Raw genomic sequence first — 27,497 nt, forward strand, 5'->3', positions numbered from 1 at the left:
CATTCCAGCCTCATTATACATTAGTCCCCTTCCCACCTTAAATCCTATCAAACTGATCTTCTTTCCATTCCTTACATGTAGCAACCCATCTCTCAGTTCCATGCCTTTGTTCAGATTGTCACCCATGCCTAGAATTCATTTCCTCTTTATGCTCACCTCATAAGATCTCTTCACCCATTTCAAGACTTAGCTAAAGTATGACCTCCTTACAACATCTTTTCTAGTCCTTCCCCTCCCCCTACCATTATCCTCCCTCCATAAAGACCATGTATTTAGATACTTTGTACTTATTTTTGTATTTTTTGTGTATATTATATATATATAGATATATGCATATATATGTATATATGCACACACATTGCCTCTCTCACCTCATCAAATATAAACTCTTTGAGAGCTGGAATTATTTAGATTTTTTTGTTTTTGTTTTTGTGTCTCTAGTGTCTAGCACAGAGCCTGGTACATAGTAGGTGTTTAATAAATGCTTATTGGTTGGTTAATTTTAAAATATATTTCTATATCCCTCTTAAGCCAATATTACCATTCAACACCTTGAACTGTGTGAATTACAGTTTGGAGAAAAAAAAAGGTATAGAGTAATTTTGACATAGAAAAGCATATGCATACCAAAGGCCTGAATTGGATTAAGCTCTTCTAGAGCTTGGAGAATCTTCAACATTTGGAGACCCTATATGCCATCAGTAAGAAATATCAATTAAAACATTAAATTATCAATCAAATGTAATGAATGTTATTGTTGTTACAAGTCTAATGCCAGCTCTTTGGGGCCACAGTGCCCAGACCTACATTAATGCCCTTGAGTAGTAGTACAACTACATAGAACCTGTATTTTATTGCCATTGGTGAGGTCTAGTCTAGCCTAGTGTATAAAGAGAGACCACTGAAAGAAAAGGTGTCCTGAACATGGTAGATGTGTAGGCACTTGGCTGACGAGGGAGAGTCCCTCCCTTTACTCTAGAGTAAAGCAGGAATAACAAGAAGGTGACCAGAAGGCCACCGCATTAGACCAAGTGAGAGGTAATGGGGCCTTGAACTAAGGTGGCAGCAGCTATGTGAGTAGAGAAGAGGAGGAGTTGCATTTGAGAGATGCTGTACAGGTAAAAATTGCAAAGTAGCCATTGCCTAAAGGCAAGGAAGGCAAGAGTATGGCTACTTTAGTCCTGGTCTAGAAACCAAAACTACTGAAGATGTAGATTTAAGCATTAGGGGCTAGTTTTACCTCTGAAATGAAGTGCTGGGATTGAAGTCACCACCATTAGGAAGCTAGGAGATGATAAGCCTCCTTTTTATAGAAGAGCCTAGTATGGTCCCATGCTATTGGGAAATGGGAGGAAAAATGGTTGGAGACTCTTGAGTTTTTAGTAGTGAGGCATTCACTAAAAATAGCAAGAAGAAAAGTAGAACATTCTTCCTAGAAATCTGGAGCATAGGCATAGGGAATATATGTGGCTAGAATACATACTTGAAAAAGAAACACATCTCTAAGGCAGCATCTTAGCTATTCTCATCTTCTGGTGGTGCCATCAAGATACTTTGCCGGACCTGCTCCACACTGACTAGAATATCTGTGCTAGGTATCTTGTTTCTGTGCTGAGCGTAACATCTCCACTGGATGCATTGTGTTTACCAAGTCACTACTCATCTTGTGGTCAGTGAGTTTCTCTCTGCAATCTGCCTCTGAGATTCATTTATTCAGGACCACTTGCTGGTCATTGAGGCTCCTATCTACTAAGGGGAAGTGAATGTAAGGCCTCCTCCCTCATAATAGAAGGCTCACTATTTCTTAGTCATCATGCTGAGGCTATGAGCCACCATACTCAGCCAAAGGGCAGCTTATCAAAAGCCAGACAGAGGGTCCCCAAGTTAAGATTGTCTCTTTGCTTTCAACCTTCTTTGCCTGGTCCTAAAAAGAAGTACATTGCCTGGTTAACTAACTCACTTAGGGTTTGAAATTCCATGCAATTTCCATTTGTCTCTTGGAGATATTGTATACCCTCCAAATATCATTTCTTTGCCAAAGAAACCACACAGGACCTGTGTGGAAGCTAAGAATACAGGGTCCACTTCACACCCAAGATCCTCACAGAACTGTCATATGAATGAATCTGAGCAAGCACAAAAGTTAAACTTAGAGTACAAGGGTACAGTGTTCTTGTATTCCCCTTATATATCTGTTTGCAGCAAGAGTAGACAAAACAAAAACTCTTCCTATTATGCTATAATTTGGCCTCTACATAATTTAGCCCTCAATTTCATCCTGCAAACAAGCCTACCTTATCAAAAATGTTATTTAGAAAGTGCTTTGGAAATTTCAGTATTATATAAATATGAACTATTTGTTACTTAATGTGCCTATTAAGCACCTCTCCCCCGTTAAGTCTCCATATTCTGGCAAACACACATAAACTGAACAGCCTGACCCAATGGCTTATGTCTGGGATGTACACAAGGGTTCCCTTCCTAACCCAAAGACTTTCCTGACATCTCCACCCCTGCTCGTCCTTTCCCTTGTGGCAACAAACAGTAGTGACTGATTCTGCCCACACATTCAAGCTGGAAGGGACTTAAAATAGAATCAGATTGCCTTCTGCCTGTAAAGTCCTCTAGATTAGAGACCCCAAGGCTGAAGAAACTGTCCAAAACACTCATATATCCCTCCCTCAAACCTGCAACAAGGAAGAGAAGATGATTCTTCTTATCTGTAGAAAAATGAAGGCCAAGGGGGAAATGGAGACAGGAAACCAATGGGATGACTACCCTGGGCCTGAAGGAGAAGGGATTGAAAGCTGTCCCTTAAGAAGCCATTCATAACAGATTCAGAGGCCAGGGAAAATTAAATTTCCCAATGTGGGAGGAGGCTAAGGCAGGTTAACAGTCCAGCCTCAAAGGTATGCCACTAAGAAGCAGGAGAAGTCAGAAAGTAAGTGATACAGGGATATTAAATATATAAAAAAGGCTGAAACACCAGATTTCAGAGGGAAAAAATTTAATGAAGAACCTAGAATATAAGTAGATAAATCAACTGTATGAGGAAGAAGAATGCGTAATAAATCCCCAAGATGAATGCAAAGCTCTTCTAATAAATATTGCAAGAGAAAGAAAATTGAACCAATGCCTATTAAACATAGAACTCTACTGAATCTTAAAAGATCATAAAACAAAAAGATACTACAGAATGGTTCAACAGAGAAATGGAAACAATAAGGAAAAACTCCAAAAGGAAGAAATATGAGAACTCTGAGCTTTCACAACAGAAATAATTAGCAGATTAGAAAAATACAAATCCATAGTGGCTAATTTCTCCAAGGACATAAAATAATGAACCATAGGTTTGGAAAAAATATTGAAGTGAAGAGAAATGGCAGAAAAAAAATCAAAAGTCAAACACATGATCTCTATATAACACATACTATGGGGTGATGGTCCTAACTTACACTCACACTAATGTCAAATCCCCAAAGTTTGGCTATTGTGTTCTCTCAGGGTTGTGGGATGTAACCCTGGTGGGGGTAGCCCTAGAGAATTTGGGGGTATTATTCTAGTACTGTATAGCTCCTAAACTCCACTAGTGTGCTTCCCCTCATGATTATAAGTTCATATCAATTAGTCAGTGAAACAACTTTTAGAAATGAGTATTTACTATGGCAGTACAATTAGTACAAACCACTCCCCCCAACAAAAGTCTGCAACTTCCATCTGCCCCAGTTCATCTAGTCAGGGGGAAATGACCCCATTTTCTCAAAGGTCCAACTCACAGCTTCTAGAAGTATTTTTGTCAGAATTCTCAAGATGCCCCTCTTAGGTAATATAATGTAGCTAATCTATTGGACTCTTTGTGCAATCTTAAATTTGTATCCAGTCTGTCCTCGTTTCCTGTACATAAATTTCTTCCAACAGCTGCTGTTCTAGGGATACTGGTAGGACATCATTGAAAAGTTTCAATCTTTTGAACTTCCAAAGTTCCCAGGTCCTCCCCTCAGGACCAAAGGGTAAGTGGTTGGAGGAAGAGGAGGTATTTTCCTTTCCTCCCAAGTGATTACTTCTCAGGGGATTTGCTAGAATGTTTTTTCCTCTGCTGCCAGGCATTCAAATATCTCAGGCCCAAACTGATGTAATTGTTCATATAATTCCCAGAACCCTAGGCCCTCAGTCAATCTGAACAAATCTTCTGTTGAAACTGGAGGTATATAGGCCTTGCTCATATCTAATGATCAATATGTGATTTCACCTGATGAATGTATCAGGGCATTGCATCTTATTATTTGCTGTAAATGACTGACTTACTCAGTTGACAACTGCTTTTACATTTCTACAAAGAAAAGTCATTAACCTTGAGGACAAGATTCACAGAGACAATTAAGGATAATGGGTCTCTCAGAAGCACATGACAAATAAAAAAATTGATATTATACTGCAGAAAATAATACAAGAAAAAAAATAACCAAAACTGAATACAAAAAACAAAGTACCTATCAAAAGAAGCAACAGAACAACTCCAAGAGGGAAAAGCCTTCTTTAAATTCCAAGGCTAAAGTGGTCAGATACAATGATTCCATTGGCAAACAACAAATTCTATGAAGAGCAAGGAGAAATATTACCAAGTATTAAGAAACAGAAATCCAAATAGCAAGACTATTCCATACTCATTGTAAGCCACAGAAGGGAATGGAATAATATATTCTTAAAAGCAAAGGAGTGAGCTCAAGATGCAACCCAAAATGATATACCATACAAACCTAAGCCTAGTTGGAAAAAAATTAATATTTAGTAAGAGCAAAGCATTTGAGGTATTCCTAGAAGGGGGGAGGTATTTAAGATATGAGCATCAGATTTGGTTCTGAACACCCCAACAATAGAAACCCAAGAAAAGAAAGTAAATTCTATCAAGAAAAGAATAAAGTAATGAAGTAAATTGCCCCATTTTAGAGATTCTAAGAGAAAGAATATGTTGGGTTAAAAAAAAGGAATCATCAAGGTTTTTTTTTTAATTACACACAGTGATAAAGAAGAAATCAGAACTTAAAGAAACAGGAAAATTGAGGTTAAAGGAACAGAACTAAAACACCATGGGCCAAGCCCCACAACCTACTTACATTGGAGAAGAGAATAGTACATTAATAAGTAAAAGGGAGATAGAGAACAAAGAGGAGATGTTACGAACCCTTTTAAGTCCATGGGTAGACAGTAAAGGTTTGATGACTCTAGTCATCTTTTACAAGAAGGGGGGCTTCTTCTAGGAGAATGGGAGATGTGCCACAAGGGAGGGATTGGAAGTGATGAAAAGTAGTTTTATAGTGCACAAGAAAATCACTTCCTCTGAGAGAATACTGTGCCTCCTGCCTTTGGAGAAGGAAAATCAGAGCTTCTAGAAATAACTGGTACTCAGAAGGGTGGGAAAACATGAACCTAGAGACGAGGTCATGTGGCCATTTTGAAGGAGAATGATCATGGGGAAGGTGGTGGATAGAATTGAAATGTACAATTGGTAATAGAAGGAGTTTAAAGAAGCACTAAAGATATAGGCCAAGAATTCAGAGAATAAAAGTTCACAGTGAGCAAGAAGGAAAGAGAATAAATGAAAAGAACAAGATAAAACAATCTTCTTTGATAAAGGTATAAAAGAAATTAACAAATAAGTTAGTGGGATAGAGAATAGGAAGGATTTTGAACCAATTACTTAACTGAGAGGGAGAATATAGAAGAGAAAACAGGGGAAGAGTGAAATGACTAAGAAGAGAAAAATAATTTTAAAAATTAAATAATTTAGGTAAAGCCTCTAAATCAGGAAAAGTGTTGAAAAAAGGAGAATGGTGGTGATGGTAGTCATGGTGGTAGTGGTGGTAGTAGTGAAGAGAACTTGTGGGAATAGGCTCAGATCAAAATAGTTTAAGCAAGACTGTAGGGATAAGGCACTGATGTAAAAAAAAAAGGGGGGATGAAAGGAAACAAAACTATCCTTTAAAATAAGGCACTACTAGAAACAAATGGAGGAAAATATAAGCCTAAATGTCATAACTTTAGGTGTCAATAGATTAAACAATCCAATAAAAAGATTGGAACTATGGATAAGAAAACAAAACTCCACAATCTCGTGCTTAAAAAAAAACAACACATCTAAAAAGCAAAGATACAGATAGAATCAAAATAACAGGCTGGAACAAAATTTACTACGCAGATAAATCAGTAAAATTAGGAATTGAAATCATGCTATCAGACAAGGCAAAAATTAAAGTTCACTACATAAACAGATAAACAAAGAAATTATATTATGCTTAGAGAAATCATATCCAACAAAATAATGTCAATATTAAACTTATATGTTAAAACATCTAAATTCACAAAGGAAACACTAACTGAATTACAAAAAAGACAAAAAAAAAATAATGGGATACCTTAATGGAACTCTCTGAGTTGGACAAATCATATGAAAAAAAAATTTTTAAAACATTAATATAGAATTGAACAAATTATTGTAGAATTAAGAGCTAAAAGATTTGTAATGTCTTCTGAATAGGACTACTAAATAATATACCTTTTTTTAGTACATGTGGCACTTTTACAGAAATATATTGTTATTAAAGTATGTAAAATTATAAATGTAAAAAGTGAGAATAATAAATATAATTTATAGATCAGAGTGAAATAAAAAAGTAATCAATTCAGAGAACCCAAAAAACACACACACTTAAATGGAGGCCTAATAATTAAATTCTAAATAATACATAGCCCAAAAAACAAATCACATAAACAATTAAAATAATGTGAAGGAATCATAATCATGAGGTGAGATGCAACTAAATCAGTCCTTGTGGAGAAAAACTATCCCTATATGCATACATTAATAAAAATGGAAAAAGATGATTCATAAATTTAATATGCATTTTAAAAATTGAACCAACAAATAAGCCCAAAATAAACATGAAAGAGGAAATCTTGAAAATTAAAGGAGAAATGAATCAGAAGCCAAAAATGCTCTAGAAATGATAAATAAAACCTTTTCTTTAAAGACTGAAAAAATTGGTAAGTCTAGATAACTCATTTAAAAAGAAGGTAGGAAATCAAATTAACAAAATAAAGAAATGAGCAAAGTAAAATCATACAAAACCAAAAGAAATTAAAAATAATTATTAGACTATATACAATTATATTCTAACAAAACTAAGAACATAAAGGAAATGAAGGAGTAAATTTGAAAAAATATATAAGATATCCAAACTAACAGAGCAACAAATAGAGTTCTTAATTCGATCTCATAGAAAGAAGTTGAACTAACTAGAGACAATTAACCTCCTTTACCATCAAGACATTCTTGATCTGGATGGATTTTACAGAAAATTCCATCAATCATTTAAAGAGCAATTAATATTTATGTTATACAACTTATTTTCAAAAATTGAGAAAAAAGTCTCTACCAATCTTTTTTTTTCAGACAAATATGGTCTTAATAACTGAAACAGAAAGAATAAAACAAAGAAAAATAACTATATGCAATATTATTAATGAATAGCATTCCTAAATTTTTAAATAAAATCCTGGCAAAAATACCACAGAAATCTATCCAAAAAAATCACTGGTTATGTTCAGTGTTGGATTTATTCCAGGGATACACTGATGGTTCAACAATAGGAAAACAATTAACAAAATTATATTAAAACAAAAACATCCAAAACTACATTATTATGTCAATAAATGAGGAAAAAGCCTTTGAAAAAGTATAACTCATTTATACTTTTAAAAACCTCTACAAAATACAGTTCCAGAGAGATCATTTTTTTAATGTGTTAAAAGTATCTATCCAAAAACAAAAGCTAGCATTATGTGCAATTGGGGGGAAAGCAAGGATGTTGCTCACTTTGTGCATTATTATTCCAGTTAGTCAACAAACATTTACTAAGCACCTACTATGTGTCAGGCACTGTGCTAAGCACTGGGGATACAAATACAAAAAAAAAAAAGACAGTTCCTGACCTTAAGGAGCTTACAATCTAATGGGGGAAGGCAACACATAAAAAGGAAGCTGAAAAATAGTGAACGAGGAGAAAGAGATGGCACCTAACAAAATAAAGCAGCTGGGAGGAAAATTAAGGGATAGCTGACTTGTGGACCTTTCTTCAATGTAGGTTTGGGGAGTAGCTCCCCTTTCTGCTCTCTAATCAGGGACGTCTCAGAGGCAGAGGGTACTGAGGAGTGTGATCACCAAGGCTGATGAGATCTTGAAGGATGATGAAGTTCCTAGTGGCATGATGAAGTCCAAAGGAATGCAATCAGATGGGAAATGAATTATTTAAATGAATTATTTGATCTAGTTCTAAAAATACTAGCAACGACAAGACAAGAGATAGAAATTAAAGGCATATCATCAAAGAGAATTGAAATTATGGATGATATTATGATTTACTTAGAAAATCTTTGGGGGAAAAAACAAAATAATTGGCACAATTAATAGCTTCAGTAACTTTCAGGCTACAAAATACTTTCTCCCCCAAATAAAAATCCCAGCATCTCTGTAGTATCATAACAAAATTCAAGATCTCATTCAAAATAACTACAAAATGCATAAAATATTTGGCAGTCTATCAAAGCACAATCAATACTTACATAGATTCAATTATAAAACTGTACTTAAAGAACAACAGAAATAATTGGGAAAATATTCATTGTTAGTAGTTGGGCCATATCAGTAAGCAAAAACAAAAATACAACCATCATCAATTTACAGATTTAGTGCTATGTCAATTAAACTACCAAATGATAGGGAATAAATATAAAATAAAATAATTTAGAAATTACTTGGAAAAACAAAAGATCTAGAATATCAGGGACAGCAATGGAAAAAATAAAGGACTAAAGGGGAAATAGTACTTTCAGACCTCAAACTCTATTATAAAATTAGAATTATCAAAAATATTTGGTACTAGTTTAAAAAATAGAAAAGTGGGTCAATGAAACCAATTAGACAATGAAGAGCAGAAATAATTCAACTCAGTTACCTAGTGTTTGATAAACCTTGAAACATAATTAATGTAGGGGGAACAAACTCATTATTTTATAACTATTGCTGGGAAAACTGGAAAGCAGAAATTAAGTTTAGACTAATATAACATAATAAATTCAAAACAGATAGAAGATCTGAATATATAAGATCGTCTCATGAAAAAATTAAAAAGAAGCAGATCAAATTTGATTCACAGGTGTAGGAAAGAAGGGCATTCTTAACCAAACAAATAATAGAGACAAATACAAAAGATAAAAGAGATACTTTTAGTTATGTGAAAGTGAAAAGTTTTTGCACAAACAAAATTAATGTATTTAGGATTAGAAGGAAATTGTTCAGCTGGAGGAAAGATCTTTAACTTAAACAAATTCAATAAGGGCCTATTAACCAAGATATGTAGACACTGGAAGACCAAAAGCCGTTCCTTAGTAAATAGGTGTTCATAAGATATGAACAAACAAGTCTCAAAATGGTAACTGCAAACTATTAACAGCCATATGAAATATTGTACCAAATCATTAATAATAAGAAGAATGCAAATCAAAATAATTCTCAGATTTCACCTCACATACAGCATATTAGCAAAGATGAAGGGGCTGTGAAACGACAGGCACAGTAACGCATTATTGATGGAGCTGTGAATTGGTACAACCATTCTACACAGCAATTTGGAATTATGCAAATAAGTGACTAACTGTCCCTATTCTTTGCCCCAGAGATTCCACTACTGGTATATTCTTTAAGAAGGTCAGTGACAAAAAGAAATACTCTCTATATAAAAAATATCTGTGGAAACACTATTTGACTGCACTTCAAATGCTTTACATAGATTATTTCTTTTGATCCTCAACAACCCTATGAGGTTGGCATTATTATTATCCTTGTTTTACAAATAAGAAAACTGAAGCTGAAAGAGGTTAAATGAGGTGCCTAGGGTCATCCAGCTAGTAAATATTGGAGGCAGAAGTTAAACTCAGATCATCCTGACTCCATCTGGCTGCCAAACAATTGGAGAATGGCTAAACAAAATGTGGTACATGAAGGCAATAGAATATTACAGTGCAATAAGAAATTATTGATATGATGAATATAGAGAAACATGAAAAAAATTGATAACTGATGCAAAGTGAAAAAAAAGCAGAACCAGAAAAACAAACATACATGATAGCAACAACGAGAATTAATAATAATGGAAAGAAATAAAAAACAAAACAATTGAAATGGAATGTTAACAAAATTATTAATGACTGAGTTTGGCCACAAAGAAGATATATGAGAAGACACCACCCCCATCACCTTTGGAGAAGGGTCAATGGGTGTGGAGTACACTGAATGTGTGTGCATAATGTCAGACTTTTGATACATTGATTAATTTTGCTGAACTTTTTTTCTCTTTCTTTTTAAAAATTCTTTATCATAAAGGGTAGCTTTTTTGAAGTTAAAGAGGGAGCAATGATATCAACAAGAATCTATTTTTTTAAAAGGGTTTCCTTGATAAGTTTGGAGAATGCAATTTCAGCTCATTGATGTAGTGGGAAGTCAGAATGCAAATGGTTGAGAAGTAAGAGCAGAGTATGTGGAGGCAATGAATGTAGACAGCTTTTTTTTTTTCTTTTTTAGAATTTGGCTGGACAGTCATTTTTCATAATAATAATAATAATAATACTGATTTGATTATTGTTGCCAGAACAATAGCAAGAGGTGGAAAGTGCCGACAGGATAGGGAAGTGGAACATAAATTCAGAGACAAGGCAGATCTTAAAACGTCCATACTGGGTAGGCCCAGGTGCTTTGATAGTGGTTGCAAATTGAAACATAGTCTGGGACTGACTAGATACAATGGGTTGAGGTGAGTTTTCATTTACTCACCAATCAAGAGAGCTCACCCCCAGAGTGAATTCCAAAAGCTGAGTCAATTAGTTCCCTTGGGATGCAAATGAGAAGGGGTTAGGGATTGTTCTTTGAAAGTCCTGGTTAGAAAGTTATTATTCCTCATGGGGAAAAGGGGGACTGCTCTGCAGCAGATGGTGAGACCCCCCCATTGGGTAGGCCCTTGTGTCTTCATGTATAGATGGAAGATGAGGGATTGACTGAAGTTGGATATGTTTCAGCTTTTCAATATCCTTCCTGAAACGTGACACCCAATATTTCCAGTGTGATCTGGCCAGAGCCAAGTACAATTGGCCTAATTGTGTCTCTTGTTCTGAATAACAACAACAAAAACATGATCATATAAATGGATACTGAAAAGCCTTGAGCAAAATTCATTATGCATAAACAAAAAGCACTAAAAAGTGGTGAATTAGAAGAAGCTTTTCTTAATGTGTTCAAAAGTATTTGAATGACTAAAGAGCAACTATTATTTATAATGGAATAATATGAAATCCTGAATAGATATCTAATCCCTCCACCTCCAGCAGAACCACAGCTCTGGTTTCATATGAACTGGGTTCCTTCTTAAGGGCCTGCCAATAAATTTCTTTTATTTGTGTGTCTAACTTAGGAACATTAGAATTTAGCTCATTTTTTCCCAGTTCAGAGTTTTTGTTTTGAAGTTTTATCTTTTGAAGTCTCCTACAGTTTTTCTACCTATATCTCCTCAGCAGATGACCTCTTTATCTCTTCTAAGAAAATCGAGACCATCTATCATGAGCTCACTCATGTACCCTACTATGTGCCTCAAAACCCCTACATATATTTTACTCATCCTCTGCTCCATTGCTAATCTCTGAAGAAGAGGTAAGCCTTCTCTTTGTCAAAGCTAACCCCTCTATTAATTGGGTTTTTTATTATTTATAAGAATGTTTTCTTTCCGTCTTACTCCCCCATTGAATATTTTTAAAAGAAAAATCTTCAACAAATAAGCATAGACTAGCAAAGTAAATCCCCATTCACCATATCCAAAAGTCTCATTCTGCATTTTGAGTCTATCACCTCTCTGGCAAGAGATCAGTACAATGCTTCATCTTCAGTCCTCTGGAATTGTGGTTTAACATTGCATTGATTAGAGTTCTAAATAGTCATTCAAAGTTGTTTTTCTTTATAATATTGTCATTTTACAAATTCTCCTTTTCTTCTTACTTCACTCTATTTCATCATTTTTTATGGTTCAATAATATTCTATTACAATTAATATGCCATGATTTGTTTAGCTATTTCCCAAGAAGAGGTCACTCGCTTTGTTTCCAATGTTTTGATGTTATAAAAAGAGCTTCTCTACATATTTTGAACATATTGGGTCCTTTTCTTCTTTCTTTTATCTCTTTGACCCCGCTATTGGTATTGTGGGGTCATTGTTCCAAATTGTTTTCTAGAATGACTGGACAAATTCACTGGACAATAGTGAATTAGTGTGCCTGTTTTCCCACAGTCTCTCCAACATTTGCCACTTTCTTCTTTTATCATCTTTGCCAACCCAGTAGCTACCCTTCTGCTTGTGCCCTTGGTCTCATTATGTTTCCTCCAGTAGCTTATTCTATTATTCATCCCTCCATTTTTCTTTCCTCTTCAATCTCTCTTTTTCTAGTGTCCCCTTCCTTGATACTTACAAACATGCTCAGGTCTTCTCCATTTTCTAATAAAAACTTTGCTTAATCATAACATTACATTCCTTCAACCAAATGTCCTGTATCTTTTCTCCTTTTCAGTGTCAAGATCTTAGAAAAGATGTCTTACTGCATCCACTTCCTCATTATTTACTCTCTTCTTAACCCTATAGAAACAGACTTCCGACACCACCACAGTTCTAAAACCGCCCTGCTAAATGGTCCTTTTCTTAGCTCTTATCTTCCTTTGACTTCTCTGTCTTTTGACCCTGTTGACTGCCCCCTCCTCCTCCCTTAATTTACCTAGCAAGTCTCTCCTGGTTCTTCTACCTGTGCGACTGCTCCTGTGCAGCCTTCTTTGTTGATTCATTGTCTACCTACCACCCCCTAAATAGGTGTGTCTTTCAAGACTCCGTCCTATACCCTGCTATAATCACTCCTAGTGAATTTTTCAAATCTAATGGCTTCAAGTATAATCTGTATGTAGATGACTATTAGATACATATAGCCAGCCCAAATCTTTAACTTCTGAATTCCATACCCACAGTGCTAGCTGCCTGCTAGAAATTCACCCCTGGATGTCCTGCTGAAACTCTCCGTGTCCAAACTGAAATTTGTTATCTTCCCTACCCCACCCAAAACCATCTCTTTTGATCTTACCATCATACTTCTAGCCACCCAATTTTATAACGTGTTACCCTTGCTTTCCCCTTTCCTTACAACCTATTTTCTATCAGAGGATACAACTTATGGATATATACATGCGTGCATGCATGCATGTGTGCATGCATGTGTGTGTGTGTGTGTGTGTGTGTGAAGAAGAAAAAATTTTGGTAGGGAGGCATTAACAGCTAGGGGATGAGGAAAAGTCTTATGCAGAAGATATCATTTAAGCTGAGTTTTGAAAGAGGCTAGGGATTCTCGGAGGCAAAGATGAGAAAGTAGTCACTAACCACAGGGACAGCCCAGTACAAAGGCTCCAAGAAGGGGACTAAATGTCATGTATGAGGAAAAACAAGAAGACCAGTTTGGTTTCACAGTGAGTACATGAAGAAGAGTAATGTGTAGTAAGCCTAGAACACAATTCTCAGATAATTTCAGAACCAGTCCTTCATTCTTGGTCTAATTCAGCTGCTTTTTTTATCTCTATTTTCTTCAGTGTTATTTTCACTTTCTAATTCAGCAAATTAAGTACTGTGATTTTAAAGATCTAACATGGTGATTCTACTACCTTTGATAGTGAAGGTTTTGTTATAAAAATCGTTACAGATCTTTTTTCCATTTTTCATCTGTCTGATATCCTTCTCCCAGTTTCATCCTTTGGGATGATATTGCTTCATTGGGATTCTTGTTGAGCTTTCTTTAAACATGTTTTTCTCTCCACTGTTTCTTATTGTTTTATGAGGTAGTATTATTCATAATCTTTCACTATTCTAGATTTTACAGCAAATGAGTTTATATTATAAATCAGTGTTTACTTTGGCCTTCATCTTTCTCTGTTTGGCAAGGAGATCACTGAGGTTGTTTCTAGGCTCCTTTGTTTTCCCCCTTATTGCAATGGATTTTCATGGGTTTAACTTCTGTGAAATTATTATAATCAATGTCATTTTCTATTTTTAAAAATCATTAAATTTTAGATAACTCAAGTTGCAGTTCTTTTAATTATATGCCACATCTTTTTCCATGTTTTATGCTTTTTTTTCTAGTTTTATATTTATTTTCATCTTTCCTTTCATAGGTCAGTGTTTTAACTGTATACAGATGGCTGAGTCAATAACAGATTGTTTCCTATTTAAATATAAAAAATTTCTTCCCTTTTTTGGATGATGTTATTTGGTGCTTGTGTCTCTATTCTTCTGAAGAAAGCAATGCTGATAGTTGAAGCATTAGACTTCTATGGGGTTTGCAAGCCTTTAGCCTCTCTCATTCCTTACTTCTGAATAGTATTTCCTTATTTTTTTATCATCCTCCCTATTTCTACCTTTTAATTGAAGTCACTGAGTATCATAATAGATTTTTTAATTTAATTTGGAAGTTCTTACTAAGTTCATTATTAAGTTTTTTACCTCTTCACTTTCTGCAACTCATGTTAGCACATAAACCACAGTTATTTTCATGGGAATCTTTTTGTAAATACTTACCATGAACAATTCAGTATAAAAGGACCAAGTGAAATGATGTCTCTTGTTGCCTTTGTAGGCATGATCAACCCAACTTGCCCAACTCCTTTATCTGACTGTCCAAGGAAAACCTGAGCCATCCTTCCATTCAGTGCAGTTTCTTTTTGTCTTCTGCTTTCATTTATAATGAATAGTAACAATATTAAGATTGATATGATCCAGTTCCTTTAGTAGCATATCTACTTGTTAGTCATTGGATAATAATCTCATATTTAGAGTACTAATAGATCTATATCTAATTATCTACATATATATTCATAGGTATACAAGGTATCCTAAAAGTCTTAGTGTAGTTCTAAGCTAATAATTTGATTATTATTCATTTAAAAGCTTAAAATTTCACTAAGACTTTTGGGATACACTGTGTATGTATATATAGATATACATTGTTTGTAGCAGACTAAAAACTGTGTTATTCTTAGCATCCTAGCTCCCATTTTTCCACCACTCTTCCACTATCAGCACAGGAGCAGAAGGAAGCCCACAAGTCTGAGGGTCATTTTAGTAATTTATCATGTTTCATCAGTTATCAGAATGAAAAAATCATCATCACCTCATGATCAGTCTACCAGTCTTTGAGTTTCTCTCTGCTTAGCTAGTCTGATTCTCAGAAAGCAGACATAATCTGTTGTTGTTCAGTCATTTCAGTCATGTCTGACTCTTTGTGACCCTTTGAACTTTGCCCATGGGTTTTTCTTGGCAAAAATACTAGAGTAACTTGTCATTTTCTTCTCCAGTGGCAAACAGAATTTAAGTGACTTGCCCAAGGTCACACAGCTAGGAAGTTTCTGAGACCGGATTTGAACCTAGGTCTTCCTGGCTCTAAGCTCTCTCTCCATTGCACCATCTAGACATAATCTATCACAGGAGCCATATTCAAAGTCATTATAGCATGGGAGACTCTGACAAAGTTTGTACTCCACTGGCATTGCCCTTGATAATCCAGTACCCTTCAGCATCATGGTGAAGCATCGAAGACGATTATACATAGGTGCCAAAAATCCATTCTAAAAAACAGGTCTATCCGTGTCGTTCCATTATGCAAAATCTTTCAGTTGTTCCTTATTACCTTTAAGATTATACACACATGTCCTGGACTACGGTTTATCAATATAAATCCTTTTCTGACAGCACCTCTATTTTTTTCCTCTTCAGAATCATGTGTGTTTGTCATCCAGATTTCGTTCTTGAAAGGATGCCTTTTTTTTTTGGACCAACTCTCTTTTAAAATTTTAGGTCTTGGGATCTTGCCTTTCCTTTGCTGAACTTTTAAGATCTACTTTCCCTAAATCTACCTGTCCAACTTTCCCTTCAGCTACCCCTTACATATCCACAACTGCTAAAGGTGGATGGATCAAGAATGATAGATAAATTTCCCTAATTCAGTATTTCTATAGTTTAAAAGTTAATAAAATAAAAGAGGACAATAATTAGAAAACAGATTTAAAATATCATTTGCTTAGGTTGAAAGACTGCTGTGGGGAGGGAACACATTTCAAAAAAGAGAACACATGAATGTGACAAAATAAAGGTCAGGGCAGAAAAAAAAAAGAGAGATGCCACTAACTTTCAGACCATCCAGGAAATCAGGGTTTGTTTCCTAATCTAAAAACAGTTCTCTTTTCTCCCACACTTTCCTACATAGTCAATTAGCACACAAAAACTAAGGGCCCAGTCAGGCCCAAGACAGGGTATGGCATGTGCTGAGAAGGAAAAAAAATCACAAAAGCTATTCTCAGCAGGATTCAAAAGCAGGAAATTGCAACAGGCAGACAGAGGTATCAAGGATGGGGAGGCTGGGAACAGCTGGGTTAATAAGTGAAGGAGCTGGATAAAAATTCAGAAGAGGAAGGGGGAAAATGTTCCAAGCAAGGAAAAAGAAAAAAAAACGCGAGTAAAGGCACAAACACAGGAAAGCTCAGGTAAAGAGTACACAGTCTAATTTGCCTGGAATATAGCTCTCACAGAGGAAATTAACATGAAATTAGAATGGAAAGATATGATGACATTAGGTTATGGAGGCCCTCAAAATCCAGCCAAGGAATTTCACTCAGTAAGCAATAGGAAGCCATTGAAGATGTTTGATTTGAGAAGTAACATAATCAGATGTATATGTATAAGGAATGAGTTCTAGAGGTAACTCAGTGGCTCAGTGGATAAAGCACTGGGGCTGGAGTCAGAATGATCTGAGTTCAAATCTAGCATTGGATACTTACTAGCTGGGTTACTTAAATTACTTAATCTTTGTCTACCTGAGTTTCTTCAACTGTAAAATGGGATGCTAATAGCACCTATATTCCAGACTTATCGTGAAGATCAAATGAAATAATAATTGTAACAGCACAAGGCCTGGCATATAGTAATCACTTAATAAATCCTTGTTCGCTTCCTTTCTCCTTCCCTTCTACTGAAGTGCATTTTCTAGATAATTGAAGCCATTAACCCATTTAATTACCAAAACCTTTTTGATTTTAAATAATTTTTGTAGAAAATTTCTAGAATGTATTACGTTTTCTGAACTTTATTTTTTGACTTGTTAAACAGAGCATGGTGAACATACTTTAACCTTTTCTTGATGACTCAGGGTCAACATTATGAACAATGATCATTGTACTATGCTGTAAGAAAGTGATGCTCTTCGGCTCCTCATATTGGGTGTACAGTGCTTTTTGCTTTTCTACCTGCCATAGGTAATGATGGCCCTATAGTTCTTCTGCTTGCTTTTTATATTTCTTCTGTCTTCTCTTTCACTGTCAGATGTCATGTCTTGCTGCTGTCAGTATGTCTGTCTCTAGCACCCCTTGTTGACTGTTGCTTTTAATCTTCTAATAAATGAAGAAAAAAGAACGTATGAGGAAACAGATTACAAATCTTATTAAATCATTTAAAACCCTTATTTACTTATTTTATCTTATTTGCTTAGTAACCTTATTTTATTCATGAGTCTAATGCAGTAAGTAATGAATAAGGGCCTGAGTAGTTCCATGTCTCATCTCCATACTAAAGTATATGACCTTTGTGACATCATTTTCCTCATTATTCTGAGATGTTTTTAACTTCCAGGTTTCTAGGCATTCAAGATGCTTAAAGTCATCACAAGTCTTATAACTGGATAAGTGGGGCATTACTATATAAGGAGATAATACTATAAAACTACGAGTATAAAATAGGAAGTAAAGGGATCATTGATAATTGAAGATAAATTTTTAAAAGTTTATATGAAATAAAATCGTAATAGAACAAAGATACATAATATATGTGTGTGTATGTATATGTCCATATACATATATATAATTAAGATTATTGAGCAGATTAAAAAAATAAAATTTCACCTTGCCTAAGGGAAATCTATGGTGAGGAGAGATTTGGTCAACTGACACAAAAACTACTTTTTTGTTTTCAGCATTGGAGATGAGGTACATTCTTATGTAGGTAGTTAAATGAAGAAGAAAAAAATAGGAAATTATACTCCTCTACAAAAAGCATGTGACACCCTCCCCAAAAGGAAGGGAGAAGATATGGTAAAGCACTGATTGTAAACATAGTGGTGATTTTTTTCAGATATTAGGAAGGAAATATTGTGCAAAACCATTGAAGACTAATAACTAACTAAATATTTATTAAACACCTACTATGTGTCTGGGATTTTGCTATTCAGGAAAGTAAAGTGAGTAATAAATAGTAAAAGAACAAAAAGAGGGAAAGAAAATTTATCCTTGTAAAGGAAAATGGGCATTAGTAACAAAATCTGGTTTATGTAAACATAAATATTCTAGTCAGTATAAGGAAAAAGAAGCATCAACACAAAGCAAATACCTCTTTGTCAATCAGTATAATTAAAAAAAATTGTAATCAATAGAATCTGTGGAAATTTTATCCCTGGAGATCTTGAACAAGAGATAACGATCTGTTCTGGATGCCTCAGTTATTCACTTGCCTAAAGAAAAAGGGCTAGGCCAGAAGACTTAAGGAATCAAGCTCTTATTTCAGATGTCTGTACAGATAAGATCAACATCACCAATATAATTACTGGATTTTCCCCATTATTGTATGAAAATTAAAAGCATGAAATTTTATTTCTTTTCATCAGCTGTGTCCAATTTCCCTTTGTTTGTCAATTAATTATTTTGTATATCTTCCTTCTACATCAGTTATTGTCTTAAAAATGATGAGGTTGATTTATGTACTAGCTGGATCAGGATGGGAAATTTTATTTCACAAATAACTATTTTTTATTATTCATACAATTAGTCTATAACTTGAAGTCTTCCTAGAGCTTTAAAGCATTAGGATTTTATCTCAGGTTTTTTTTAAATTTCTTATTTCTAGGTATGACTGAGCTCACGGATAGTCCTGTGCCCCTGGAACTTGAGCGCTGCAAGTCTCCCACCTCAGGTAAACTACACAAGATCTAGGGGCTTTCTATAGAATCTGCTTCAAGGATTCATTGCTTTGTTTTAACTATATTTATGATATGAGATACCTGGAATATGACAAAGTTGATATGTACTTTTCACTTAAAAATGTGTTTTTAGAATTTGAGAGTAATCTAATTTCATTTAGTTATCAAGTCAGCTAGGAATTCATTAGTATAGAATATATTTTTGATGCCAAGATGGAATTAAAATCAAAATGTGTAATCATTTTAAAATCACATTGTAAAAGAAAAATTGATGGTTTTATGAGGCATTGGTGGTACTCCATGTAGTATCAAAATATAAATGTTACAATGAATGAATTCTATATTTGTGATTTTAAGTCACTATGTCTGCATGAGGTCAGGGGAAGAATCACTAAATGTTGTTCCATTCATTTTATGACTTAGGGATCTTTTCACAAATAAGTCAGACATGCCAGTGATGCCTAAATTCTGATGTATTTTGATTCAAACGGGAAATTTTAAGGCCAAACAGGAAACATCCATGGGGGAAACAGCAGGGCATGGGGAGCCAGAGCTAGGGGAGTAGGATAGGGACAAAGAAAGGAGGGCTCAGGGCATAGGATACCAATATCTCAGTTAATAGAGGGACTTCTGGACCTCAGAGACTATGGTCAACAAGCCATAACAGAAAGAGGAAGGGGGGGTGGTCAGTGATGGTACTGCTAGAGCCCACCCTCTGGACTTGTTGCAATTAGCTTCCGTCAAATTCTTGTCACCACCTGTAGTTGATATAGAGGAAACCTGAGTCTTTCATGACCTCTTAGAGAAGCACTACATCTGAGAGCAGTCCAAGCAGTAGGGCAACATGGAAGCAGGAAAGGCCTATAGATTTTGTAGGAAGAGATGGGATCTCGTTCAGACACATTTGACCGATTTCCCATCTCTGATGTCATAAGTGAAGAGTCACTAGGCACTAGAGATTGGCCATCAAGACCCTCGACTCTACAACTGGAAATGTTTAAAGAGAGGTGAGCTGGTAAATGTTTAAAAACTGCCACTCAAAAACAATGTATGCATTTATAAATTCAGTGTGCATTGTTAACATTTTCCCCATCTCTTAAGTCTAGAAAATAACAAAACAAAAAATCAAGTCTTGATTCATAGCATTTGCTACTTTCTGAGGTGCAATTCTCACACTGAAAAAATTAACAGTTTCCTCTTGTGAGCCTGTATGAGCCAGCTTCAGCATACTCCTGCATTTAAGTATCCAAGATGGAAAATTTCAGCAAAAAAACAAGTCACAGATGCCAAGGAGGAGTTTATAGAGTTCAAAAACCTGTCACATGCAAGGCTAGACTATCAAAAATCAGAGAGGTTTTCTAGACTTTTCCAAATATCCATATTGTGTGTTTCTCAGAGGATGGAGTTGTGATGTTTAACAAAGTTCGAGAGGCATAGTTTCCAGGTAATTTAGTCATTTTATTAATAAGGCCAGCAGGTTATTAATAAAAGGATGATCATTTGGCTGTCTCTCTTAGTCCAAAGACCCCTAATCGGGTGGGGTCACAGTTTATATGCCCTTCAAAGAAGAGGTGTTCTTGAGGGATACCTAATCATCTCTGATTGGTTAATCAAATGGGAGATGGGCTATCTTGGGGTATGTGAGTTAGGTCACTCAAATCTTGGTCAAAGAGACATCAATTTCCATATTACTTCTCAATAATAGAGAGAATCAACATTTTCCCAGGTCCTGTGTAAGCAAACACAAGAGCAGAAATACTCCCACTAGCCTAAACTTAGAATTTGTCTGATTAGATCTTTATGAATAAATCTTTATGAGATACTTCCTTCACCAGTTGATTTCTGGATAAAGAAGTAGAAAAAGGGGAAATTTTTGTTCCCAATACAAAAATCAGTTACGAAATATGAGAGAAATATTCATTTCTCACAGAGCCATATAAAAGGGAAACAAGTACTGTGACTTGAATTCAGTTTATAGCTATACTCTAATTTAAATATTCAAATGGATCTCTGATCTCATGTATTTGGAAGTTCCCTCCAATAATGCAGATTGCAATTCATCCACACCTGCCCATTGTCTGCAACTCTTGTCCAACAACGCTTGTCTTGTGCAATGTTATGCACAGGGAATCCACCTAACATACTGGAGGTCTTCCTTATTTTCTCCTGACATTGAAAAGATACCAGTAAAGCACTATAGTTGTTGGTCTGTCACCCTCCACTCTTGCCATATAACCAGCCCTTTCTCCTAACATATACTTCATTTTGGACATTTTTTACTCCTGTTATTCTTTGGATTTCATCATTTATTACCAGGTGCTGCCTGATCACACTCACCATTGCCTCTCCATTGCCCTCTGTGTGATGCTCATTTTTAAGTTTGGGAGGAAAGTCATATCCCATGCCACACTATCATGTAGCAATACTGGTAGAATGTTGATATTGAAAAGGGTCTTTGCTTTTATAGAGAGCTTGGGGAAATTTTTTTTTTCAATATGTATTTGGATGGACTACCTGTATAACTTATCCATCAGTATGTTTATCCTGGACAGGCAGCACTGATAGACAATAAGTTGCATTTAGACTTGAACAGGAGGAGAAGAGTGGGCTGGATAACCTTCAGAAAATTTCAGAGCTCCAAATTAGATGTTCCCTTTTCTTTAAAAGCCTGAAATTTCAATTAATTTGTTTAAAGGGGGTTTTTCTTGCTCTCTGTTAAAGGCCCTAATCATTTACTTGTATAATAGAATTGGTTAGGGTTCTTAAATGATCCAAATATGCTTGGTATCCCTTTAAAAGTTCTTGATAGCAATTACCAATAAATAAAGCTTTTACATAATTTATTACTTTCAGAAATACTAATTTCCATCTTAGCTATTTCACTTTAAAAAGATATCCTAGAACTTTCTATAATACAACCTGCTATACAATGGAATTCTCTAAAATGCAGGAACATTTTAAACCCATCCAGTGGGGTTCATTACTAAAAGTACTGAAAAGACTTCATTTTAATATCATCTTACTTTTGACATAGTTATGCAGAGAAAGTTGTCAACAAAGCACAAATGTTATAGATATAAAAGAAATATTCTGTATTTGAAACAAAATAAGCTTCCTTATAAGGCATAAGTTAAAAGTTAGAGGGAACATCTCTCTAATTCTTAATTCTTTACCCATTATTAATGCTAACATATTGATAATTACTAATAATTAATGTATTAATGTTGTTAATATTTAATTTTAATAAAATTTTTAATGAAGCAAAAATACAAGTAGGAAAATATCCTTCAAAGTCTCCTTGAATTGACTATGGACAGTTGTTATTTTAAATAGTTTTGTAACATGTTAGTGAAAACTTATTATTTGAGAAGTTTGGGTTTGATAATTCATTTGCTATTATTAAAAGAAAATTTCCTATGTAGTTTAAAATTCACCTGAGGATACCATATGGTGACATTTTATATTTCTTTTCATGTTTGTCTTTGCCATTATAGTATTAAGATTGCCTTGCTTCACTTTTTTTCCTTATTTCTAATTTAAGGACTTTTTTTCATTTCTTCACTAGATTCTCTTCTAGATAGATATGTAGATAAAGCATTAATTAAGTACTTTCAATTTGCCAAGCAATATACTAAGTGCCAGCTTTCAATCTAGTCTGTAAAAATCTATTTCAGTTTTTCTCTATGCCTTTTCTCTCATTGGCATGCTTCCTGTGCATATTTCTATATTTTACCCTTTATTTAAACAATATGTCTGTGTCGATTTCATCTTTTTCGAACACTTATATTGGTGGCCATTTGACTTCATCCTTTACTTCAGTACTTCTTATTCTATGACATGCAATAGATGCACAACCTACAGAGCTCCTGCATCAGTAACTATATCTACAAATGGGCAATGAGTTATACCCTGAATTAGGGCACTCAGTGGAGCTGAGGGAGCAGAATCACCTTAGGGAATTTGTGTGGATTCTTCAATGAGCACAAACTTCTTCCTGAAACAAAGGCCCATCTTTTGAATACCAGTATCGTACTGGTATTGTTCTGTGACTGCAAGCCATCCGGTATCTGAGGAAATAAAAATAAGTAACTCAGAGGGCAGTGGAGAAGCACATGGTGGGTATGAGCAGATTAAAATACAGAACTATAACAAACTACAAAGAACTCGAGTAAATGTCCTACCTGTGGTATAAATAGTTTTAAATCATCTGCTCTAAAAAAGATGATAAGTCAAGTGAATTATGTTAATATAAAAATAATTCATAATTGGCTCTGGACTATTATCATGCTAATGACACTTGCATAGGTAGGGGAGGTGCTCTATTTTATTTTCAGTTCTAAATTCTGTCCTCCCACCTCTCCCTTCCCCACTATTGAGAAAGCAAGAAAAAAACTCATTATACATATGTACAGTCAAGTAAAATAAATTTTCAAATTAGTCTTGTCAAAAAGATATATAATTCCTTCTGTACTTTGAATGCATAGTCCTTCTGTGTGGAATTGGATAGAATGTTTCATCGTGAGTCCTCTGGAACTGTTATTGGTTCCATTTGATCAAAATTCCTAAGTCTTTAAAAGTTGTTTCAAAAAAATTAAGGGTTTTAATATTTTAATATTGACCTATGTTAACCTCTGCTAACTACTCACTACTTCAGACACTGTCATGTGTACCTTTGAATTTGAAATGTAGGAGACCTCTTTCCGTGATGCTTTTAAATTCTGATGAGTACTCTAGAAGTTTATTTTTTAAATATACATGTTCCTTTTATGCTGTTTCAGCACTTTTAGCACTATAGACACCTATACTGAAAAAACAATTACTGGGCAGCTAGGTGGCACAATGGATAGAGTTCCAGCTTGGAGTCAGGAAGATTCACCTTCCTGAATTCAAATCTGGACTCAAACACTTACTAGCTGTGTGACCTTGAGCAAGTCACTTCATTAAGCTTGTTTGCTTCGGTTTCTCATCTGTAAAATGACCTAGAGAAGAAAATGGAAAACCACTCTAATATCTTTACCAAGAGAACCCAAATGGGATCACAAAGAGTCAAACATGACTGAAACAACTCAATAACAACAACTGTTAAAAAAAAAAACTGCAGTGGCAAAAGCATCCAGACTACAGAAGGGACAAGACCAAACAGTGCTTGCTTTCTCTATCCAAGAATGCAGGAAGGGCAATGCCTAGCCGTAGTACAAAAAAATCCAGATGGGCAGCTAGGTAGTACAGTAGATAGAGCACTGGACCTGAAGTCAAGTCAGACCAGACACTTGACACTTATTAGCTATGTGACCCTGGGTAAGTCACTTAACCCCAATTGCCTCACACACAAAAATCCAGAAACTGAAGCAGGAGATATGAGCAAACAGAAGAAAAACTGAAAACAGTGAAGATATACTATTGCTTAATAAAAACCCAAGAGGTTAACCCAGAAGAAACTAACTCCACAAAATGATACAAGTAAAACCTCAGAAAAAAAAAAAAGAATGTCTTGTCACCAGGCTGTATAAGAGCAGCTGGGGAGAAATTAAGTGAGATATATACTGTAATTAGAACTCTTGAAAAAAAATTGGAAGGAAAACAAATTGCTTAAAAAGAAGGTAGAGATATTTTAGAAAAGATGCTGACATGAAAGGAGAAAGATGAGCCCTGTTCTCTCAAATATACACCAAAAAAGATATAGTAAGGGTATCAGATTGAATGATGATCAAGAAATCCAAAGAAAATATCAGTAAGTACCTTCATCTAGTCCATCCTACATATAAAAAGACAACCAGAAGCCTAGGGTCATTGGGTGAGTGATCGTGCCAGGGAATCACAAGTACAGACCAGAAGCCTTCTAGCACTCTGACTTGGGATACACCATAGGCACTTGCAATCTTCAACACTCTTTTATTCCAGTACTTAAAAAACTCAGAAAGCTATGCTGAGGAAGCTCCCAAGAAGCCAGCAGTATTGCTGCCTCTGCTGCTTCAAGGGCAGGGCAAAAGCCAGGAGTTTTTTGACTGGTATGTCCTGGGGAAAGAGGAGAAGAGGGTAGAAAGTCAATGGCATTCTGAAGCTGGTACATGAAATCCTGAAAACCTCAGTATAATAACATCTGATGATGATCTCAAGGGTCCTACAGAGGAAAAAATAGAAGAAAAAAAACTCTCCAATATTCATGAATGAAAAGACCAGAACCAAGTAGAATCTTTCATAGCCAAACACTTTAATCAAGACAAACTCAGAAAAGCAAATGCATTTGAGCAGTTGGAAGGCACCAAATGAGAATGAAATGTGGACATCTACAGTTACATTTACAAGTGTCTCTTCAGAATTCTAAAGTTTTCAAGGGTCACAGAGATTTTTGTATTTAACATTTCTTTTGTCTATAGGAAATAGATACCTTTTCCATTCCTGATTCATATTGTACAATGAATAATGTGGAAACTGCCCATGTTATTCATGCCATCAGTCAAAACCAAGTTTGATGCTGGGAGGATATTGACCTCTAATGAGAGGGGTTAGGTTCCCCCTCTACATATTTCCTACCTCTTGTTCGTGGAAAATTACTTAAGGCTTTGATTTTTATTCATATATATCCCAAAGTTGGATATAAAAATTATTCATTGTACAATATGAATCAGGAATGGAAAAGGTATTTATTTCCTATAGACAAAAGAAATGCTAAATACAAAACATATGTGCATTGACTGAAAGACTTCAATAAGATCAGTAACTCAACATGTAACTATTACTTTACTTTCCTGGGAAGTTAAGATTTAAGCCTCATCAGAATGTACAGCAGTTTGCAAGATTGGTAAATAGGCATTTGATAGGCCCACTGTGCTCTGACCTCATCAGGCCTGGGTGTCATCACAATTTAAGCAGAATATTGATAAGCTAGAGGGTATCTGGAGGAGGGCAGCCAGGATTGGGCATGACCTTGAATCCATGTCACATGAGGATCAGTTGAAGGAACTGGACAGGTTTCACCTGTAGAAGAGAAGAGACCAAGGGAGAAGGGGAGGAGAAAGGGAAGGTTTGAGGAGTTATCACATATTTGAAATTTTTGAAGGTCTGTCATGTGGAGAAGGGATTAGACTTGTTCTGTTTGACCTCAGAGGGGAAAACCAGGAGCAAAAGGGTGAAAAAGGGAAGGAGGTAAATTTGGACTTGATGGCAGGAAGGACTTCTTAACACTTAGAGCCTCACACAAGTGGAATGGGCTACTTAAAACGGGAAGAGGCAGGCTGCACAAGTGCTCCGGAGAACGTTTTAGTGGGGATTCCTTTTATGTAAGGTTTGGATTAGATCAGGGGTTTTTCAATTGTGGTCCATGGGTCCATGGATAGATTTCAGATTTGTATGGGGTTGGGAGGTGGGGGTGGGATTAATTCTCTATTTCCATGAACCTCTAACTAAAATTTAACATTTCTTTTGATGATTTTAAAACATATTCTGAGAAGAAAACCATAGGCTTAACCATACTCTCAAGGGGGTCTGTGACATATAAAAAAGGTTAAAAACCCCTTTTCAAGAAATTCAGCTACAAAGGGCAGAAGATAGCATGATAGGAAGATAGTTAGCAAGGATGAAAGGATCGAGTGAGGTTTTTTTCAGGATGGGGGAGACACGGGTGTATGTGTTGGCAGTAGGGAATGGGCCAGTGGACAGGGAGAGTAAGTAAAAGAGTGGGGATGATAGAGGAGGTAGTCTGTTAGAGGAGATGGAATGGAATGGAATGGAACCTCTTGAGCAGGTGGAGGGGTTAGCCTCGATAAGAAGTAAGCCCACCTCATCATGTGAGACAGGGGTGAAGGAGAAGATAGTGGCAGAATACAACTGAATGATAGGAGACAAGGAGGAGGGGAGAAGAGGAGGCTCACAAAAAATGGCCTCAGTTTTTTTTCAGCAAAATATGAGGCGAGGATCTCAGCTGAGAGGGTTGGGGAAGGGGGAACCAAGAGAAGTGGGAAAAGGGATGAAAAAGTTTAGAAGAGAAAAAGGAGCCATATGTACAAAAATATGTATAGCAGCTCGTTTCTGGGAGCAAAGAATTAGAAATTAAGGAGATGCCCATCAATTGAGGAATGGCTAAACAAGTTGTGATATGTGATTATGATGGAATACTACTGTACTATAAGAAATGATCAGCAGCATGCTCTCAAAAAAACCTGGAAAGACTTGCATGGGCTGATGGAAAGTAAAATGTACTGTGTACAAAGTAACAGCAATGTTGTACGAATGACTTAGTTAGTCTCAGCAATACAATGATCCAAGACAACTCTGAAGGACTTATGATGAAAAATGCTGTCCATCCTCAGAGAAGGAACTGATGGTGTCTGGATGTAGACTGAAGCATACTTTTT

The 27,497-nt window shown here is 35.5% G+C and overlaps 1 protein-coding gene and 1 long non-coding RNA gene across 5 annotated transcripts in view; one reads left to right on the plus strand and one right to left on the minus strand.

Annotated features, from left to right (window-relative positions):
* Positions 1 to 27,497, plus strand: part of STXBP5L (syntaxin binding protein 5 like) — a 407,770-nt gene that overhangs the window by 297,115 nt on the left and 83,158 nt on the right. For both annotated transcript variants that reach the window (XM_027845316.1, XM_027845317.1), the window contains one exon: positions 19,071 to 19,136. In XM_027845316.1, the coding sequence (XP_027701117.1) occupies positions 19,071 to 19,136 (66 nt within the window). The remainder of the gene's footprint in view (positions 1 to 19,070; positions 19,137 to 27,497) is intronic.
* LOC114030483 overlaps positions 17,247 to 27,497 on the minus strand; it is an 88,963-nt gene continuing 78,712 nt past the window's right edge. For all 3 annotated transcript variants that reach the window (XR_003567614.1, XR_003567613.1, XR_003567612.1), the window contains 2 exons: positions 23,094 to 23,210; positions 17,247 to 17,566 (listed from right to left, as the gene is read on the minus strand). This is a non-coding gene — a long non-coding RNA (uncharacterized LOC114030483). The remainder of the gene's footprint in view (positions 17,567 to 23,093; positions 23,211 to 27,497) is intronic.

Source organism: Vombatus ursinus, unplaced genomic scaffold, assembly GCF_900497805.2.
Source record: "Vombatus ursinus unplaced genomic scaffold, bare-nosed wombat genome assembly UNPS02014959.1, whole genome shotgun sequence".
Lineage (NCBI taxonomy): Eukaryota > Metazoa > Chordata > Mammalia > Diprotodontia > Vombatidae > Vombatus > Vombatus ursinus.